The sequence below is a fragment of the Lutra lutra genome, chromosome X (genome assembly GCF_902655055.1).
Source record: "Lutra lutra chromosome X, mLutLut1.2, whole genome shotgun sequence".
Lineage (NCBI taxonomy): Eukaryota > Metazoa > Chordata > Mammalia > Carnivora > Mustelidae > Lutra > Lutra lutra.
The window spans coordinates 15,364,243-15,385,825 of NC_062296.1; the positions used below are offsets into that span (position 1 = coordinate 15,364,243).

Below are 21,583 nucleotides of genomic sequence, written 5' to 3' on the forward strand. Positions count from 1 at the left end.
ATTTTGTGGTCCAAGAAGTTTGAGAACCACATTTGGGAACCCATCACAAAGGTGAGATCCCTCCGAAAGATTCCCCCCCCCCCGCCCCCACCTGGCCCAGGGCTTTAGGTGCTAGATGACAACAATAACGTTAAGGGCACTTTATTATTCAAAAAATAAATAACAAGATCATCCCAAGTTCACGCTGGAAACAATGGAGACTGCAGGTAGAGACGAGAGATTTCCTTTAAATACAGTCATTTCAGGAGGAGTGGGCAGCCTTGGAGCCTCCGCCTCTGCTCCCTCCTCCCGCCTACAGTGGTAGAGACGGGACAGGGTTGAAATAAGATAACGGATTAGCAACAGCCTGAGTGTCGGGGTGGCTGGTGGGGGCAGGGTTTTTCAGTTCTCTGCTGCACCAGACTTTCTAGAGCCTGCCCCCTCCATCGGGGCCACGGGGACCCGGGCTCAACGAGGACTGACCGCGAGCTGAGGCTCCCCATGGCCCTTCTGCATCTTCACTGGGAAATCAAATGCATTATCCGCTGAAAGACACTGCATGCAAAGAAACGAAATGAAACTTGACTCATGATCTGCCATTTACTCAGAATTCAGTCTGTACGTAATGGTCTCGTCTTTTCACGGGACTCTCTGGGTGTCTGCATGCGTGGGGCCGCTGCTTCCAGAACAGAAACCTTATGGAACGGGCCTGCTGGGGTTTCACTGGCCCCGGCGTTCCCTTACCGCAGCCCTACCTGCCTGGGGGTATATAATAAATAGTTCTCCACGAGGAGGATCCTAGGGTTATAAATAGGCAGTTCATCAGGGGGTGGTCTTAACTGCTTTGCTGTTTGGCAGCCCGCGAGGGGCCACTGCTCAGAGTTTGAGTAAGCCAAAAGACGTGAAGCCCGTCCCGTGGCTCACTTGGCTTGGATCAGTCACGTTGACGAACACTGAAGCACCGGGATGTAATTCAAATACGCCCCCCAAGTGGACGGACTGCTGCCCACAAGGCTTGGAGGAGCTGCGGGTGTTTGCAGCCCTGAGCAAGACCCGCTCCGATCCGCTCGGGGAATTCAGGCAGAGGCTGGCTACAAACGGAGCTTGACTCGAAGTGTCCCGATTGGAGCAGAAGGTGACTTGGGCGTAGATGTAATAGAGTCCTTGTCTTTTCACGGCCAGCTGTTTCCCGTTTTCGAGGGTTACCAGGTTGCTGCTTAGGGTGTAGTATCCTTTCGGGGCCCACTGCAGAACTGCAACAGACAGGGAGCGCGCATGGTGAGGCTAAGCGTGCATGGTTCCCACTCCACCAGAACAGAGTTCAATGTTCCATCCTGGCTTCCTATACACGCGGCTGCGGGGGCCGCCGGGGATGCTTATGGAGCCCTCCCGCCCTCAGTTCTCTGACCGATCGGAGGGGGCTTCACAGTTGGATGGACCTGATTTCCCACCCAGACTTTAGTCACGCTCACGCCCAGACACTTAATCTCCCTGAGCTTTTATTTCCTCATCTGTAACACGGGGCTAGTATTACAGCGTCTCTCGGAGACTTGTTTTGAAGATTAAAGACAGCAACCGGGCACAGTGAGTTTCCTTCTTCCTTTTAAAGCATTTAAAGCCAATTTGCCCTTGAACTTCAGATGCGCGTTTTAAAATTGCACGTCCTAAACTACACACACCTACAAGACATTCGGACAAAATCCTTGCTAATATGAACACTGTCATCTCACCAGCCTTGGATTTTACAAAGTCAAAGAGTTGCCCGGCTGTGTAGCTCAGCCTCGGCTGACAAAAGGAAAGACCCCATTTCTTCCTACCTGCTCATGCTGTCGCAAACCCAACCTGCCTCCCACAGCAAGGACTAAAATTAGGCAAGGAAGTATGAAAATGAACCTGTCATTTCACTGTGTGTTTTGATCTTCCATTGTAGTGGGCGCCACCAACTTGAAAGTACATGTGTTCTTGTGGCTAAACCTGAGTACCCACCAACGGTCTGCCATTTTCTTGGTGGAGATGTTGAGTGGGTTCAAAGGTAGTGTGTGCACCCGATTTCAAATCTCAGCTCCCACAGCGAGCTAGACTGCTGGGTGTGGGGGTTGGGGAGAAGTGAAAGTATCAATCATTTGCTTCCTTGAGCCCTTTTCTAAAATTCCTACTTGGCCATCGAGCACAATGTGAGAGTCAAGCTGTTGAGACTCATTCTTTGGGAACAGGAAAGACATCCTGAAACGTCTAACATTTCTTGGCCCTCCGGACCACTCCAGAAATGACACTTCCTTATGAGGATTTCATTTTCAGACCATTTGAGAAGCCAAGGGGAAGTTCTCTTTTAGTCCACTAGGGTTATCTTCGTATATCCTTACCTAATCTTTGTCCTTGCTGTGGGATGCAGGTCAAGCTTGTGGCAGCGTGACCAACCAGGAGTGGGGCGTTTGCGACTGGGTGGGGGGGGCGGTGAGGAATCTTTTTGTCTTCACACCTTATCCCCTTCAGACCTCCTGTGAGGCAGACCGAAATATGCTGGGATCATATTGATCTTGGGATCTTTTGGCAGAATCTGAGCGCCATGAAATCTACCCAAGGGCAAGGGTTTCCTTGCCGGTGGCCAAACCCCAGCAGAAAACTACTCTTCTAAGTGGTGTCTCTGTTGCTGTCATGCAATTCACGTATGCAAGTGTCATGCGGACTGCCACCCTGGCCACACCACCCCAGCTGGAATGTTCTCCCGTAAGTGTATTTTCTGAGAACGGCTACCTGGCAGGATTATTAAATATGGTATTAACGAAGGGCTTTCTGCGACTCTTCTGACATCCAAACTACCATAAAGGAAGCTAAGTAATAGCACCTTACATTTGTCTGGCCCGTGATAGCATAACCTTCTTCCATATTAGCTGACTGAATGCTGAGAGCCACCCTGGGAAGTAAGTCAAGCGTGACATGGCAGCAAAGGGACTTGCCCACGGTCACCTAGCAAGTGGTAATTCATGGTTCCAGAATCTCAGTTCAAAGACTTCCTATCCAGTGCTCTTCCTTCCATATCACCATCTGTGACAACCACGTATGTGTTACACCCCGTGAGAAGCCCAAGCTGCCTCGGAGATGAGGGGGTATGTCTCTCCTCTTCTCTCTGTCTCTGTCTCTGTCTATCTCTCTCGTTTTATGTGTGTTTCACTCTCATACACACACACACACACACACACACACACTGTTTAGAACTCCTTTCTGGAGCACTGTGCTAAGTTTTTCCAAGACTGCTCTGATGCCCTCAGACTGCATTTATCTAACGAGGGGGGTTTTGTGCTTGCGGGCATGTTTCCATCCATTTATCAGATGCGACGCATTCTCGGGCACCAACTCTCTCAAGGTACAGGTTTGGGAAAAAAGATCTAAGAGCTAGAATGATGGCAGAACGTATATGGAAATAAACTCGTTCAGAGTTGAAAAGATGACAGTATGTTGTCTGTTGTTACTTCATTGGAAAATCTAACGTCCTGGTGCCTATTGATCTTTGCAGAATGATTTTACCTTTAATTTCCCTGAGGTTGGCCCCCGCGAGGCTGGGGTTAATCATACAGGGATTGACAGATGGCAGGAAGTACCCCCTGAGGCCCATTTACACATAGCGAAGAGGGGTTAGCATGAGGAATGCTCCCAGCCAGGAGGTCACTACCTGCCATCTCTTCTGTGTTCTCAGAATAATGGTCCCTCCACCCAGCAATTCATCATTTAGAATCGGCCATTGGGCAAGAACGTAATGAGAACATCGGGATTGCTTCCCATCTCCTTTTGTCCCTTCAAGTCCCATCTGTGCCTCTGAGCTCGCTTTGAAGACAAAGCCCAGCATATGAGAGGTGTAGGGGTGGGTTGGTAAATTGGGCCCCAGAGGAAGAGAGGAGCCTAATCATTAGGCCGCCCTGCTTCTGCATCCCAGCCTTCCTGCCTGGGTGACCAGCTCAGATGCTTTCGACTTACCAGACGCTGTGTTACTACTGGCCTCACTTATGACGTGGGCTGCAATTCGAGGATCTTGATCACCTGGAATGAAACCAAAAGCCAACTGTCAGGCCAAAGCAACGCAACACTGCCCACAGAACAATCTGGTCTAGTTCTACAGCTCTGTCATAGAGACCCGGCTTAAGTAGGTTACGCAACAGGAAAAGCGCAACGGTCCGAAATCCCCGTCCCCGGGGAAAGCTGGTTTCTAGAATCTGAACAACTGAATGGGCTATTTGCACTGACCCCATTCTTCTAATGGGCGTTCAGTACCCAACTCCACTTTACCTAGATTGACACAGGCTAACACTCCGGGTCTTCGTGAAACACACTTTGAATCTTGCCATTAGAAACAGCTCCCGTCCATTGGGAGTCCCACTGGGCCCCAAGGTGGTGTCAGCACACTTCACTGGTATGATGCCAACAGCATCTGATGTGGTCAAGCAACTGGCCAAACTACTGTGCCTAGCTTGGGTTGTTTCTCATGTAAAAGCCTTGCTCTTTAATTAGATGTGCTGATACTCTGTGTTCAGAGCCTGTGTGGAAGTTTCCTTTTTCCCTCCCTAGGAATGAGCTTGCTGTCAGACACTTGGCAGGTTCCCTATAAATATTGAATCAAATCGCATGACCTAGATAACCAGTTGTGTTGAGTTGATCCTTTTCCTGAAGACGGCTATGCAACACCCACGTGCACCCATTTCCTCATATTTCACTGTAAGTCACAGACAACATGGCACCATTCAGCATATCTTACAATCTGAAGATGAAAATGTCCTGGAGATTGGATGACCCTTGTATCCAGAGCAACAGTTAAAGCGAGCTCTGAGTACACTCCTGGCCTCCGAAAATGATTTCTGTATCTCTGTATGTATATATTTCTTTGTGGGTATTAGTTTGCACAAGCCATACATCGTTTTCATTGACATTGTGAATAACACTCATCTGCCACTCCAGGCATTGTTATTGTGTTTGGGGTGCTGAATTCTAAGAGGAATAGGGAGACAAAAAGCCCCAGAAAGTGTCATGGGAGGCACAGTGGAAGACACTGGAGAGGTTTAACCTGGAGAAGAAAAGGCTCAGCGGCCATGATTGCTGTTTTCAACATCTGGACAGCTGCTATCTAGAAGAATTCTATTTTACTTAGTATGGCTCCGAAGAGCAGGACTGGGTCCAGTGAGTGGAGATTATAGGAATAAATTTCAACTCCAGAGAAGGAAAGACTTCTCTCTGAGTAGCCTAGTAATCTTACTATAATTACTAGAATTGTTCAAAGTTGGACCAGGATGATTAATGGGCTAGGAGGTGCCCCGGCATGTTGGATCAGAAACCAGATGGTTGTGAAGATTTGTGCTCTGTGGGTGGCACTGCGTTTGAGAACCTTGCCTTCCAGTCAAGATCCCTTCCAACCCTGAGATGTTTGACATGTTCTGACATCAAGAACAGGGCAAAGAATGGAACATTGTCACACAGAAACATTCCTTGATCGCAGCTCCTCCGCTGGCATGGTTCTCTGCCAAAAACTATTATCACTGAGCAATGAATGCTAGCAATGACTTTCTTGTCATCTTATCCTCTGTGGGGGGCACTAGGCCATATGGTGCTTTGATGAAGATATTGAAAAGAGTGACATTTCTTCATACTTGGTATTGTCAGCCTCAAAGGAACACAGCCTTCCCCATACATGGGTCCATACTAAGCCTTTCCAAATCACAGGTGCTAGAGAAGGTGTCAATCTTGCCATTGTAGTCCTGTTTTATTTCCAGGGCTCCAAGTTCCCTAATTCTAACAACGGGGTTGTTCAGCATGATCAGCCCAAAGCTTCCTTTTAGGTGTTAAGTGCTCACAAAAATGGATAAATAGCAACCTACCTTTTTGCATCGCAACGCTTTTTTCTTGCTTCGCTTCTTTGTTTAGCATTATGTCCTAAAATGAGAATCAGTGCAAAAGGTCATTTTGACAGGAAACCTGGTGTGGGGTTTTGGAGGTATCATTCGTTTGGCATCTGTCATGACTCTAGTGCCTGTTCCTGGTGAGGATTATCACATGGACTTAGATCCTGTCATTAATTCCATCGTAGCGATTGGGAACCCATGGCACTGACAGATGAGCTGACAGCCCAGAAAGCCCAAGGGGTGAGCCTGGAGGCAGGATCGGGGCCCTATTATCTGCAGTGCAGGGCTCTCCCCAGACTGGAGGCTGTGACGCTGACCCTTCCTATGACCCCAGCCTCCCTGCCTTTGATGGGTATTGACAGATAATGCTGAATGGGGAGATGTTTCTACCTTGGGAACTGGTACATGGACTATTATTAAACATAAAGCAGGGGATGTATCTATTAGAATAAAATTGGTTTGAAATCTCTTAGGAAAGAGTAATAGTACGTTTGATCTTGGGAAGAAATTCCAGACTATGAACAGACCCTCAGGCATTTTTTATTGTCTTATCCCTGTCCTCGGGATGAGGGAGATTCTCTTGCAGTTGGCTGCCTTGTGTGGCCTGTATATATTTAGAATAATCAGCATATAGGAAACTCAGGTAATCTCCCGATGATGCTGGTGTTCAAAGGCAAATGCAACACTTCCTAAGTGGTTTCTTTTCACTTAGCAACCGGGGAAGTTCACAGGCACGGCCATCAGCACAAGCAGGAAGGGAATCAGGGATTCGGCTGCCATTTTGAAGATCACGCACGGTCACGCAAGAAGTCTGAGGCTGAAGCCAAGAGCAGGAACTCTGAGATCACCTTCAGAGGTCGACCTAGCTTACGCCATCACCTTGGACTCTAAATACAAGGGCCAAGCACAGTAGTACTTTCCCCTCTGATAATCAAAGTCTTACGCGCCTTCCCATTCCTGGACTCCAAGTTTTCTACAACGCCCTCCCTTTCTGTCCTTCCCCAGAAGGAATTAGTGTTGGGACTGTTGAGCGCCCCGGGGGAGGCTCAGCTTCGTTGCCAGATGTGAGGGTGTAAGTCTCAGAGCCCCACCAGGGAGCCTCGAAATGCTCCCAGGGGCCACAGGTCTTCAAGTTTCCACTTGAGCTGAGAAAGTGCGGCGACAGGAAGATGTTTGTGAGACACCCAGTAAACAAATGAGTATTTAGTGTCTCCTCAAAAATGGAGTGTGATGATCGAGGTTGAGATACTTTTCAGCTACGTGGTTGTGCTGGTGTCAGGGTTTGGCCAAAATGAAAACGTGAAGTCAGCAAAGTTTGTCTTTTATGTGCCCAGCCCTGTCTTCCTGCGAACTTTCCCTCAGCCACACTCCCCAGAGCCCTTTTTTGCCTCCCTTCCTTCACTCCCCACCTTGACTGAAAGACTTTTCAAAGTTGAAATTCAGAAAATCTCAGATAAGTGATTTCTTTCTTACTGGGGAGTCTACGTGGCAGGTATGGACGGGTTGGCCTCTACCTTGAAAAGGAAATGTGTCGACCCCTGTCAAAGACATCTCAGTCCTCGAGGGGGCAGACAAGCCTGAAACTGACTAGTCTAGTGGGATGGCGTCACTAGAGCTGTGCAAACGGACCTTGATGACCACTTGCTAGGGACCATGGAGAGAAGACTGAGGCCCTGGGTTGATCATTGGATCTGGTGACTTCTAAGACCCCTTCAAGACCTATGATTTGGAACCCCCAAATTCAAACCTTTTGGTTGTTCTGGCCCAGTCAGACAGTGAAGCCCAGAAAGAAAGCCTGCTAACACTCGCTGAGAATACTAAAATCCACTTTGGGGTTATTCTACAGGTGACCAGTTGGATTTTTTTAAAAAGCCCAAAATATGGTTTAGAATGAGAAATTTGGGAGAACGGATATTGGAAAGGGGGTCAGTCAGTCTTCACGGGAGGACTCTGCGACACATGGCACTCATTAGGATCCCGCCCTGGGGAGCAGTAGAGGTGAGGGACTTCCTCTGCCTTAAGTCAGGAACCCTGGTTGACATGTCTGAGAAGGTCTGCCTTTCTAGAATATGAAACTTGGGAGCTGTCACTTTGCTCATGCAAGCATAAAGCAGAGAGGCAAGCCCAAGGAGCCCTTGCTCCTATCCTGGGTAGCTGATTTGGGAAGTTTTATATATCTGACCTGAAATAGAACTATTAGAAATTGGCCATTGAACGATAAGACTGTCAGTAAGACAGAGTTCTCTCATTTATAGATGAGTAAACAGGCCCGGAGAGGGGAAGCCATTTGCCCGAGGTTGCAAGGCTAAGCACATTAAATATCTAATAAATATTTGAATTATTAACTGTTGTTCTTAAAGTGGCTTTCTTCACATTTAAATTTGTAACCCCCCCAAGTACCCTATGGTATTGGCCAGAGTCCTCGGACAACCAGAAAAGCTTAACTCATTTCCAATGAGTTGGCCAATGAAGAGGAGTCTTCATCTAAAACCTAGATTAGTGTAAAGAATGTGAAAGCCAACAGCAGATTTGGGCTGCCTTCTGATTTCCATTAGGGGACCCAGGAAGAGGTTATTAGCGTCTTTACCGTTGGAGGACAAGAATAAACTCAGAAATAAGATCTTAAGTCCTTTACTCCTGGGTTAAATGATAGATTATTTATATGGGAGAAATAACTGCTGTTGGTTTATCCAGATTACCCCCCGACCCCCTGTAGCTTGGCACCGAGCTGCCTTCAATGTGGAGAGCTGCCTCTTACTGATGACCCCAAAGTGAGCTGAGGGCCCGGGGGATTCTACTCAGTGTTCTGAGAGGGGAAACAATCAGAAAGGCTGTTTGATATTCTGCTTCAGGTGAAAGAACATTCTAGACTCCTTGTACATGATGATGGAATTCATGTCGTAAGTGCATCCTCAGTTAATCCTCTAAGGCTTGTTTGCTGTACCTATTACCGGCCCTGGCGACTACAGGGACTCCTTGCTGGGGCCTCTGTCTGCCTCAGGGCTTGGCCAGTCCTACAGTGGACGGACTTCATGAGCAAGTGGTGTTCCGTGGGGTCTGGTTTGAGCGGCACCGAGAAAGTCCATCCCCCTTTCCCCATAGCTCTCCTCACAAGTAAAGGGAACGATTTCACTTTCATGGCACTTGAAATTCTGTCATGAGAGCAGTGTTTGTTCCCCAGCCTTCAGGAATCCTTACTGCCCTCAGTAAAGGCAGGTCCCGACCCTGGGGCCATCCAGTGATCCTTGCTCCCCTGGGAAATGGGGACCGACCATGGGTCCGTAGTGACAAGGCAGCAAGGTTTGGATGGAAAGGTAAGAAAATACCAAGAGCCAAACTCGGTGTGCTTCATAAATGTTCACAGGGTAGTATCCCCAAGAGAGACTCCTTTTGTTCCTCTCGAAAACATTCTTATGAATGTGCACACTTCCAGTTTTTCTTTCCCTTTCACGTAGGATTTTGGCTTCATTTTTCCTTTTTTTTTATTGGATACATATACCCATGTGTGTATGTACGCACATATGTATGTATGTCTACAAAACGTCTATGTTGTCAGCGTTTATTTCCCAACCTAGCAAAAGCAATAAACAGTTTCAACGACCCTTTAATCAACAACTGAGCTCCTTACCTTGAGAAAGGCTTCAAACCGGCTTTTAATTTCCTCACAGTTCAGTAAGGACAAGGACCCCTCTCCTTTGTTGCATTTCTGTAACGTTTTCATGAATACAAAATCTTCGTAAAGATTCCTTTCATCTTCTACCTATTTGTGAAATAACAGGGACGTGAGAACATAATTCTGGAGAAGGTGGCTGATAATGTCTCCCTCCACAATCACTTCCATGGCATCAATAACAGAAGGAGGATTTTGCAGATATAAATGGGGAATAAAAGTTATTTTACTGGATTATTGTTATTTGGTATCAGCCGTTAAAAAAATCAACAAAAGCCAGCAATTAAAATGTCCTATTACCCGAAACTCTAGCTAGAAATCACAGCTATTCTAACAAAATTTTATTACGAAATGTACATTTCGTCCATGTATTATAGCAGCAATGTTCGAGAATGATCGTACTCCTCATTGCTCTGTAAGGATCAGTCATTGTGAACCCAGTGTATAAACTCGTTTTCCACTGAGCTCATTTGCCTACTTCACTTTAGCTGGTGCTGCAGTGTTTTATAAAAAGCAGTTAATTTGCAGTGTGTGTCAATTAACTTGAGTTCTAATTACATCTCTCTCTTTTTAGCTTTAGTATTTGTGGAAAACATTTGCATTTTTAAGGAAACCATCTTTCATTCCCAAAGTTAACGAGTTAAATGTATGGAATTCACTTGTGTAATAAACTGATTTGGGGCCATTTTCTTGTATTAAAATGAAATTTTTAGATTCAAAACAAAAGCTACTTAGCCAGCGGCTTCCACTGTCCCTAAGAACACACCTCAAGGCTTTGGAAGACGTGGTCGCTGCTTCTCCCCATAGAGGCTTGGGTCCAGGCATTCGATTGACAGAGCCCACCAGGCCAAACACAAGCCAACAACCAGACCCCGAATCCTGCTCTTTACTCAACTACAAATCTGAGCAACCCAGTGCATTGCCTCAACCTTCACTGCCCCTCCTTATCCTGATGAAAATAATGGTGTTAATTCTAGCATGGGATCCCAACAGACGGCATTGAATCATCCCTGGGAAAGTGCAATCTCCAGATGCTGTGCATCGACAACCCCTTCACCCAGATGTATAGCAACAGCCAGATAATTCGTCAAATTTCTCCGTTTCATGTATGAATGATGTTCTGTTGGTACAGCCAATAATGCCGCTCAGTGGAAGTGGGTAAACACACTGAAATGGGACGAATCCCAACAGTTACTTTCTCCTGACAACACCCAGCTACCTCCTAAGTTATTCTACTGTTTTGTTCCTGTAAGTCCAGCCACTTAAGCGAGTAAAACATCTCAGAGGGAAATGGAGCAGCTTGCAGCAGTCAGTGCTTGGAGAGGTATAGAGACCATGCAACTCGTACTCTAAGACTGTAAATTCCAGACTTATCCGTGTCTGTGCTAATCTGAAACACTAGGAAGTTTCAGATCAAATTCCTACTTTCCTTCTCTAGTTAGCAATTTAAAGGGGGAAAAAAAGGCATCTCCATCAGAAAAACAAGTTTACTTTTTAAGCAAGACTTTAGCAAATAATTATAGCTAATGCCCACCTAGTGCTCCCTCTTCACTGGTTCTGGTCTAAGCTGGCTACGAGGCTAAATTCATTTAATCTACGAGGTGGGTACTATTATCTTCCCCGTTTCTAAGATGTGGAAACTGAGGCAGGCAAAGATAAAATAACTTGCCCAGGATTGCAGAGCTAAGAGGGGGCAGAGTCAAGATTTGAACCCACCCAGTCTGATTCCAGAACCCAAGCTCTCGACCAGAGACAAGAAGAGAAGACCTTACGAACTAGATGACAAACATAATGCCGCGAGACCATTTCAGCTATGTGGGTTCCCACCATGGTCCATCATCTGGGCAGACCTAAAACCATTCAACCCACAAATCAGTAAGGACCCCCCGTTTGAGTTAACCAGGGTGCCTGGTTCAGCTTACCTTGTCCAATCTTCTGTGAAGATACACAGCAAAAAGTGCTGACCCAATCATCTGGGTGATGAGAAAACCAGTAAGTAAATACATAAAAATTTTCATACTGACGGGTGGTCCGGTGGCCACAGATCGGGGAGCAGTTTGGCTATATGTTTCGATCATGCTGTGTTAGAGTTGAAATGATATCTTCAGACCGAGAAGGTGGCAGGGGCAGCATGAGAACACTGTCAAAGTGGCCACCTTACTCAGGATTAGTTAAGAGCGCACAATCGTTACAGCCCACACTTCCTGGAAAATGTGCTTCGTAGTCTTCTCTCCCAGCAAAAAAGTTACGTAAAGGTTTTTTTTTTTTTTTTTAATTATACCCATATCATTCACTTCCAGGCTTTCCCTTTTGTTAGTAAAGAAGAAACAAGTCTCTTCTTCCATACATTCATTCTTGCCTTGAAATGTCATAGACTTCTTAACAGACAATGGCAGTATTTTCCTATCGCTAGCTTTCTGGGTTCACCAGTTTCAAGGAAAGTGACAAATGTGTCCACCAGCAACAGACTTATTTCAATTTCAGTCTTACTAATACAAACTGGGAACCTGGCATACGGGGAAAGAAGCGAATGTCAACAAAAGTTTGGATTGATTTTATGACTGGTATACCCCTGGCTTATTGCTTCTTGAGACTTCTTTCATCTTCAAACCCAATGAAATCCCAGCAGCTTTTCAAGTCTACGTGGCATGAAGCAAAAAGGAGTGCTGACAGTTATTTTTTTTTTTTAATTTAGCTGGACTGGTAATTCAAGAAAAAATAAATTCCTCAAGGGCCAGGAGGAGTAGGGTCTTGAAGGAAATGGTTCCTAAACTCCGGGATCAAGGTTAAAGTCGGAATCTTCAATTGACTTGGCCAAATTGCTTGTCTATACTGTTCCCATCTGTCAGATAATTGCTGATGCTGATGGAATGGCTCGGAATAGAGAAAACAGGCTCTAGTCCTTGCTCTACTAACAAATGTCTATGGACCTCCAGCAAATCACTTTACCTCTCCAAGTCTCTGTTTCCCCATATCCGAAGGGGGTAGTAGCACCCGCCTTGCCTATCCCAGAGGCTGTGGCCAAGACCAAATAAAAATGTGCATGGAAGATCTTTGACACATGTTAAGCAATAGACCAACGACTTATCCTGAATTGGGGGGGATCTGTTTAGCCAAAGATAATGAGTTTTCCAAATAATGGCCACCTCCTGACATACTCGTAAAAAAACAAAAGAACAACAGCAACATCAAAAACACCCCAAGTTTTGGCAATGAACTGAATCATTGAGGCATGAAGGATTATGCATTTCTCAATGGCTTTTGTGTCCTCTTATCAGATCACCTTTGAAACAAAAGCAGCCGTGGAAATCCCTACCCCACAGTCCAACCTGGTCTAGAAACCATGATAAGATCACTTTGGTGATTCCTATAAAATTGTTTTGAGAGACAAATAGGAAATGTAACAAAATGCTCTGGTAGGCACGCTCTCTGTATTGTTAGCACCTGCTCTCTTCCCCTCCCACGCGCCTGCATCCTGTCCTGGGCCCAGAGCTGGGGAGCTTTTCACTACATCTGCCAAGTAGGTGGCTTCAATGCACGTGATAAACTTTCATCAGTCAGGTCAGAAGCTTCAGTTCTTAGACAAGTAACCTGAGTTCCACTGAAGGAAAATGATCACGAGAGCTAAAATGGGCTGGAGGACTTCCCTAAAGCCTGTTTCATACAATTACAGAGGACGCTGAAGGGACCACCACAGAGAGGCAGACAATGTCAGTACTTGTTCACGTGACCACCTTCCAGAAAGAGTTCTCATCCATTCTCCCTGCCTCCCAGCCTCCTGCAGGCTAACTTCCGCCCTCCACATTCCCCCAAAATGGTTTCCACCATGATTATCTCAATAGATTGGGCTGAATACTTTTTAGGGTTCATTTCTAGTGATCTTTCTATTCGTCTGTTACCCTATGATTCTGTTGTCCCCCTTCTGAAAGCTTTCTCCCCTTGCCTCTCAGAATACTTCTTTGTGTGATTCCTCTTTTCCTTTGTTCCCCTTAAAACTTTGGTATTCCTAAGGCGCCTGGGTGGCTAAGTGGGTTAAGCCTCTGCCTTCGGCTCAGGTCATGATCTCGGGGTCCTGGAATCGAGCCCTGCATCGGGCTCTCTGCTCAGCAGGGATTCTGCTTCCTCCTCTCTCTCTGCCTGCCTCTCTGCCTATTTGTGATCTCTCTCTCCATCAAATAAATAAATAAATCTTTAAAAAAAAAAACTTTGGTGCTCCTGCTCCTCATCCTCACTTCCCCTCCCCCACCCCCTCTCCACTCCTCATTCTTTTTTTTTTAAATATTTTATTTATTTATTTGACAGACAGAGATCACAAGTAGGCAGAGAGGCAGGCAGAGAGAGAGAGGAGGAAGCAGGCTCCCTGCAGAGCAGAGAGCCCGATGCGGGGCTCGATCCCAGAACTCTGGGATCATGACCTGAGCCGAAGGCAGTGGCTTATAACCCACTGAGCCACCCAGGCGCCCCCTCCACTCCTCATTCTACATGTTTTCCTTAGGAGAGTCCCATCACTCTCATGGTTTTCACTATCACCTTCGTTGTGATAAATCCCAGACCTGTAACTACAACCTTGAACTTTAGACTTGTAAGTATAGCCACCTCTGAACATCTCCACTTGGATAGCCCAAAGCCACCTCACATTTGCTTGCCCTGCACTTAATTCAGCTTCCATCCCAGACCTGTTCTCCCTCAAGCTTCTTCCTATCTCGGAGTACGATGCTTCTATACCTAACTAATCGCCCAGGTCCGAGACCTGGGAGCCGTCCATGATTCCTCCCTCTCTCTTGCCCAGATTCCTCCCCAATTCCAATGGGTTCTTCTTCCCCAAAGCTTCTTGACGCCACCACTTTTTTCGTGCCGACATCGGAGTCCAGGCCCACATCCCCTCTCTGCTAGATTACTGATTTGCATTCTCCTAATTTCTCTCTTTAATTCCCTTCCTGCCCTACCCCATCCAACCTTCATACCACCAGAAGAATGTTAACTCTTATAATTAAGAATTATTATAACATATAATTCTTATGGTAAATCTTGTAAGTGACCTTATTATCTAATCTGACTTGATCCCCTAAGACTCTGCCCCAGACGCAGGGAAACAGAACAACAGAGTGCCCTGGCATGTTCAACAGGATTGGGATTAGCTCCAGAATAGTCAGCTTGAACTTCTGTCTTTGAAACCTTGTCTTTCTTCCGTCCTTCTTCTGCCTGGTCTTCTACAACAATTGGCTACCTTTCCAGCTTCAAACTTGGGCTCTATTTTCTGATTTCTGATTCTCAAACAAACAAGCTTTGGGTCAGGATGACCCATACCTGTCTCTCCTCCAAGAAGGAGTGACCTTGCCCCTGGTGTTGGGCTCCCTTTGAAAATCTTCAGCTGCTTAAGGCATCCGGAAGTGATTCTTGACTTTAGTTGCCGAGAAATCTGTAGATCTATGGAGTGCACAAAAATGCCTGCATCCAAAGTCAAATGTTGACCATCTTTCTCTTCATTAACAGAAAGAAGGAAGTTAATGGATTGAATTGTTTCAGTTTTCAGTTTTTCTTATGCAAAATTTTCTGAAATCTCTGTCCCCCCCCCCCTTTTTTTTACTACCGCTTTCCTGTGAGCTAGTGATTGAATTGCAGCAAATAAGTATCAAGGGAAAAGTTCAAAAAACAATGGATCAAACTTCAACGGTTTGTTTTTGGTGTGACTATGCTTGTGGTTGTGATTTTATATTGATAACCTAGAACACAGTCATAGTTTCTGCTAGGAAAATTATTTCCAGTACATACGAAAGAGTTAAATATATCACCATTTTGTTTGTTCTACAAATGGCCTAGCGCAGACTCTTCCCTGAACGTGTCTGGGAAACCATAGCCTAGAGCACAGCACCTCAATTCTTAGCACAGAACGTGATCTGTTCCCTGTCCACCTTTCTGTCTTCATCTCTCATAACTTGGTCCTGCTCAACCCTGAGTATCAGCCATATCAAACTAGGCTTATTCCCCTAAATGTACTGTGCTTGGTCAAGCTGTTCCCTGTGCACGTGCCCGACCCCCCAACCTTTATTCATTATGGTTGATGAAGAGACATCCCCTCCCAGCAGACAAGCATTTGCCACATTACCTCATAATTGACTTGTTCGATTTCCCTACCATTAGCTCCTAGTGGAAAGAGACAATTAAAAAAAAAATCGCAGAATCTTTGCTTCCTGACACATGGGAAGGAATTAGTAAAATCTCTGCCAATTTACTGAATTTTCTCTTAAGGAGATCAAAAGGGGAGCTGTACAACATTCTAATCTGATGGAGTAGCCCTAGCAAACCTCTGTGATACAAATTAGAATATATTTACGTTTTCTTCTGGTCTTCTAGTTATCTTTCCTCTGGCATCAGTTCCCTTTGTTTATTTTGGTCCTTCTCTTTCATGTTGATGGTTTTCCTCAAATGTCTGATGACCCTTTGTTGTCTGGTCATATTTATGTATGAAAAACCAAGTTTATTTTTATGGGTAGATAGCATAGGTTTCCTCTGCAATTGTACTGATCTGTTTCCCCCCACAAAGCTTTCTCCGGAATGGGAGGGCTGACTGCGGGTTCTCTTTCAGTGGGTAGAGTCTGTCAACAGGCGGGCTTCCCTTTAGGTTATGTGGGTGGAGAGGCAGGAAGGCCAGGGACCCCCACAACTGATAAAGCAAGGAGGGCTTTTCTCTGGGGGTGAAGCCCTTTAGAGGGTTTCACTCTTGACTGATGCTGGTTTTCCTTTTGTTTTCTTTTTCCTGTCTTTTGCAGAGGTCTTGACATCCTCCCTAGAGCCCTCTTCAGGCACTTCAGCCTGAGGGCAAAGGCCAAATGCTGCTGCTGACAAAGGGTTCCTGGGGGAAGGGAGAGAGAGAGAGAGAAAAGAGCCCACCTGTCCCAGCTGTTTCCACTGCAACTCATCAAGAGTTACCATAATGATTACCTCTCAGCCTACCCCTGCTCTTTGCATTCATTGTCTCTGGGATTGGCGTTTCCTTGGGAAAACCCACTCTTACCTCTGAGTTCTGAATTGCAATGTTCTCTGCTCTGATTTCTCTTCTAGTCCAAGTTCATTGCCTTTCTTACTTGTTGGTACCACTCAAAATTTGTTTCACACTGATGTCACCTTTTCTTGTTTCCCCATGGTTGCAATTTCATTATTTTTACATTTATTTTTGGCCAAATAATACAGTCACATGGTTAAAAAGGTAAATGATATGAAAAACTGTGCAATGTAAAGTCGTCCTTCCACCTTTTTCTCCCAGTCCTCCATGGTCAACCAGTGTCAGTTTCTTCTGTATCTCCCAGAGATGCTTTTCTGCTCATTCAAGAAAGTTCATATTCTCTTTCACCCTTTTTACACACAGTAGTATACATACACTGTTCTGCCTCTTTGCTTTTTCATTTAACAGTATATTTTGGAGATTATTCCATGTCAGCAAAGTGCTTTACATACACTCTCTCCCTCTCTCTCCCTCTTTTTACAACTGCATAGTATTCCATTGTATAATGACACACCACAATGTATTTAACTAGTTCCCTATTGATAAACATTTAGGTTGTTCCCAGTCATACAGTATTGAACAATGCTGCAACAGGGGCACCTGGGTGGCTCAGTTGATTGAGCATCTGACTCTTGGTTTCCACTTGGGTCATGATCTCATGGGCTGGGAGATTGAGCCCCCAGTCCCACTCTGAGCTCAGGGGGAAGTCTGCTTGAAGATTCTCTCTCTCTCTCTGCCCCTTCTCCCTTTGTTCTCTCTTCATCTTTCTCTCTCTCAAGTAAATAAATAAATCTTTTAAAAAGGTAATAATGCTGCAACAAAAAGCTTGGTACTTATTCATTGTTTTTAAAGTTGCTTTTCAGGGGCACCTGGGTGGCTCAGTGGGTTAAGCCGCTGCCTTCGGCTCAGGTCATGATCCCAGAGTCCTGGGATCGAGTCCCGCATCGGGCTCGCTGCTCAGCAGGAAGCCTGCTTCCCTTCCTCTCTCTCTGCCTGCCTGTCTGCCTACTTGTGATCTCTCTCTGTCAAATAAATAAATAAAATCTTTAAAAAAAATAAAATAAAATAAAGTTGCTTTTCAGACATTTCTATGAGATCTGGAAGGCAAAAAAAATCACATTTTTTAAAAACACTGAACAGTAAACATGTTAACCTAAACACATCACACTCAAAGGAAAATACTTTAAAAGTCATTGTTTATTTTCTATTAGTCAACAGAAAATGAAAGTTTCCATTATCATTGCACAGTAAATTATTTGTGTTATACATCCTCTTCAAAGCCAGATATTGCATTTTAAATCTTCCAATACAAAGTCCTATCTGGCCTTGAGAATTTTTGTTGCCCCATGTGGGATTCTCCATGTAGAACTGCAGCAAAGAGCCAGAGATGATATGATGTGCTCTCTGGTGCCTCCATCCCAGATGCTGTCCTTGTTGGCTAGATTGATAAGAAACAATTACAGGAGACATTCCTTTCAATTGGTTCATTTGCTCAAATCAACAATCACTGAATGCCTACTGTGGGCCAGGTGCTAAGTTGGATGCTGGGGATACAAAGATAAAGACAATAGTCCCTACCTTGCCAGGAGCTCCCAGTTCAGAGCAGCCAACCAATACCTGAGCAGACAAACATAAAACAATGTGAGAAGTGCCACAGTAGAGAAGAACACAGACTGCTGTGGGAACATTAAGAAGGAGTACCTAGCAGGTGGCTGGGGTAAAAAAAATATCAGGGAAGTTTCCCTAGGAGAAGAGATACTTGTCATAACATTGAATCCTGGCTTCTAGCACTCTACCAACAAATTCCAACATTCAGTGTCCATCTACTTTGGCTTTTCTAGTTCAGAATCTTCCAATTCTTTTCATTCTACAGTAATCTTCTCATTGACTGTATTGACTCTGACACTCCAAAAGCTCAGGAGGAGTGAGGTAGGAGGGGGTTGGGGATAATCATCTCCAGCACAGACGAATGATGTTGGTGACAGGGATGTTTGGAATATTGGCCTGGTTTTAGGTATTAGTTTTGCTAGTGTGACCAGAATCCTCAATCTCTGTTAACTACAAGTCACCTATCTCCATCCCAGATCCCCAAAGTGAATTTTGTTGACAAATGCTCACTCTTTGTTTCTGACTTGTGGGCACTCTGCCTCCACTCCCCATTTGTGTAAGAAAAATAAAGCTATATTTATCTGTATGCTTAGATGGACAAGAAACACAGGTAACACTGATTACCACTGGGAAGTAGATGTGGGAGGTGGGGAGGCAGCTTTTGCTCTTTGCTCTACAACCTCTGTACTTTTTGCATTATTTTTTACAATAAACATATTTTATGTTAATAAGAATTTTTTTAAAGATTTTATTTATTTATTTGACAGACAGAGATCACAAGTAGGCAGAGAGGCAGGCAGAGAGAGAGGAGGAAGCAGGGTCCCCGAGGAGCAGAGAGCCTGATTAGGGGCTTGATTCCAGGACCCTGGGATCATGACCTGAGCCGAAGGCAGAGGCTTTAACCCACTGAGCCACCCAGGCGCCCCTAAGAATTTATTTTTAATAAACTTTTATTGAAGTAAAACTTTACATACAGAAAAATGCACAGACCATAAGCTTAATGGATTTTTATGAAGTAAACATACCCATTGTAATCATCACCCAGATGTAGACCTTTACACTACCACTGAAACCCCCCTTTTGTCTTCTCTCAGTCACCTCTAGTTCTCACAAGATTAACCACTATTCTGCTCTCTATCACCAAAGATAGTTCTGACTGGGGAGTTCCAGTTGCTCCTTATCTTTACTAGCACTTGGTATCATCTGTATTATTTATCTTAGCCATTCTAACAGGTCTATAATATTATTTCATTATAATTTTGATTTGTGTTTCCCTAAAGGTTAATGATGTTGCACATCTTTGCCTGGGCTCATTTGATACCCACATGTCCTCTTTGTTGCTAACACTTTTTAAAAATATAGAACACAATCATCTAAAACAATTACTTGAAAATAATAATGCCATTAACTTGACTACAGAAGAGTCCTTGGATGTCACAATCCTAATGAGAGGCAGATGAGGGTGATGGAAATAGCCAGAACTTGGTAGCAGATATTCTAGTCTGTTCTTGCTGTGGGTTCTTAGCTGAACTATTTAACCTTTTTGTGCCTTAGTTGCCTTGTCTATAAACCAGAGGTGACAACAGTTCCTGCTTCATAGGGTTGTCCTGAGAATTAGATGAGAAAATTACATAAGGCAATCTGCTCCAAATGTTCATCAGTGTTCTCTCTACCTGTCTGGCCAAGCCTGGAAAGAGGCCAAGGGAGAGAAGTTCATCTTGAGGTAGTCGGCAGCTTAGTATATGACAGAGAATGGGTAAGTGATTCCTCTTTTTCTGGATCTAAGGATTAAAACCCCTAGAATTGTATTCTAGCTGCAAGATTCTGTCCCCTCACTCCCTGCTGTGTTCCCCAACCCCAAAGAACAGGAATAGCCTGCTTTGAGGAAAATTCTAGAAGAAATTTCTAGTCATAACTGGGCTCTTGGATGCTGTTGCACCCCTTGGATGAGTTTGACACCTCCTTCCTACTGTATGTCTAGCAGAAAGACACAAGTCCCATGACATCTTTTGGTATAATTCCCAAGGGTTTTCCCATTGTCTTCTATGGCAGGACTGCTTGAGGTGTCTTGTGGCTGACACCAAGTAGTCAACATTCATGTAGCAAATATTTGCCCAGCACTTAGGAAGCACTAGTCTCTCTGATAGGTCTGGGGAGCCAAAATGAAAAAGAAAGAACAAATAGTTTAGGAGATAGGAAGGCAAGGAGTCAACTGGGGAGGCATCACAATAGGGCAAGTAGATGGGGTTTTAGGAACACGAAGGAGGAGTGAGGGTGAAGTGTGAAAGGGTCAGAGAAGGTTCCTGGAAGAGATAATGTTAGAGCCCTGAGGGAATTTTGGATCATGTTGGATCAAAACCCTGCTCTGGGCTTTGCACTGCACCCCAGTGTCTTCTAATGGGCCCTTAAGGTAGAACAGAGAATATTAAGACTTTATAGTAAAAAAAAATCCCCTTTGTTCCAGAGTGAAGGGTCTCTGGGATCAAGTGCTCTATGAGTGAGTATATATTATCAGCACCCATTTTCCTTCAGAGATCAGCCTGATATGAGTGAACATCTAAGGCTTATCTCTGTGGTTGTAGCCCATTTTTAACCTCCCTCATTCCAAACTTAGCCAGCCTTCTGCATCTCCCCTGGAGCTACAGAACTCTGGCAGGCTGGCCCCTAGGTCCAATGCTTCAAGACCCCACCCCACAGCATTTCCTTGGGCCCCTCTTATTTACTCCTACCCAACCCCTCTTCTTGACTTCACAGGTTCAGGTTCTCTCCTGTCTCTCTCATTCCGTCTCTCCCCAACTTATAACTACTATTCTCCGGGCTGTCCTCTTTAATTCTGACCCTAGGGTTGAGAAGTCCCTCTCTGATCCCCACTGTGGTTCACTCCTGGGGCTCTTTCTGAAATAGTGCTTCTGCTCCTAACCCATTTCCTCCATAACCCCACAGGAGACTGTCTTCTTATCAGGACCTCACTCAGAGGACCTCTAGTTCTCCTGCAGGGTCTCCTAGGGCCGGCAGCATGTTTTCATAAGTGGGGAAACTGAGGTTCAGAGAAAGGGGATGACTTACCAAAGTCATGCAGCAAGTTAGTAGCAGAGACCAGACTAGCCCGGGGCTCCACACTTCCAGCCAATGCTCTTTATTGGGAATCAGGCTGCCCCTTACAAGGTTCAGGGCTTCTAGGCACCATCAGCTCCCACCCACTGAGTGCACAGTGCACCATCTCTGTTAGCACTTCCTTCCTGAGTCAGTTCATTAAGACTGCAGCTGGCCCATCCAGGCTTCTGACTCAGCAGCCCACCAAAGAACATCCAACCATATCTGCATATAAATAAGGAAATACCAGGGCAGGAAGCATTTTTTTTTCCTGGCAGAGTGGGGGTGCAAAAGGAGGTGAAGAGATTCAATTAAATGGTAAGATGTCAGGGATCACGATGGGGG

At 45.2% G+C, this 21,583-nt stretch overlaps 1 protein-coding gene across 2 annotated transcripts; it reads right to left on the bottom strand.

Moving 5' to 3' along the window:
- Positions 1–125: 125 nt before the first annotated feature.
- CD40LG (CD40 ligand) lies at positions 126–21,291 on the bottom strand. 2 transcript variants are annotated; one of them, XM_047716943.1, is made up of 5 exons: positions 21,212–21,291; positions 9,493–9,624; positions 5,841–5,895; positions 3,952–4,014; positions 126–1,232 (listed from the first exon to the last, which is right to left on the bottom strand). In XM_047716943.1, the coding sequence occupies exons 1-5, from the start codon at positions 21,218–21,220 to the stop codon at positions 856–858; spliced, it is 636 nt and encodes a 211-aa protein (XP_047572899.1). In that variant the 5' UTR covers positions 21,221–21,291; the 3' UTR covers positions 126–855. The 2 variants fall into 2 exon arrangements, with proteins under 2 accessions (XP_047572899.1, XP_047572898.1); XM_047716942.1 differs by lacking the exon at positions 21,212–21,291 and adding an exon at positions 11,457–11,652.
- Positions 21,292–21,583: the final 292 nt, after the last annotated feature.

Coding starts and splice junctions, on each gene's coding strand:
- CD40LG (XM_047716942.1), bottom strand. CDS start 11,612: ATGATCGAAACATATAGCCAAACTGCTCCCCGATCTGTGGCCACCGGA. Junction 9,625..11,456: donor TTCACAGAAGATTGGACAAG/GTAAGCTGAACC, acceptor TTTCACAAATAG/GTAGAAGATGAAAGGAATCT. Junction 4,015..5,840: donor AAGCGTTGCGATGCAAAAAG/GTAGGTTGCTAT, acceptor GTTTCATTCCAG/GTGATCAAGATCCTCGAATT.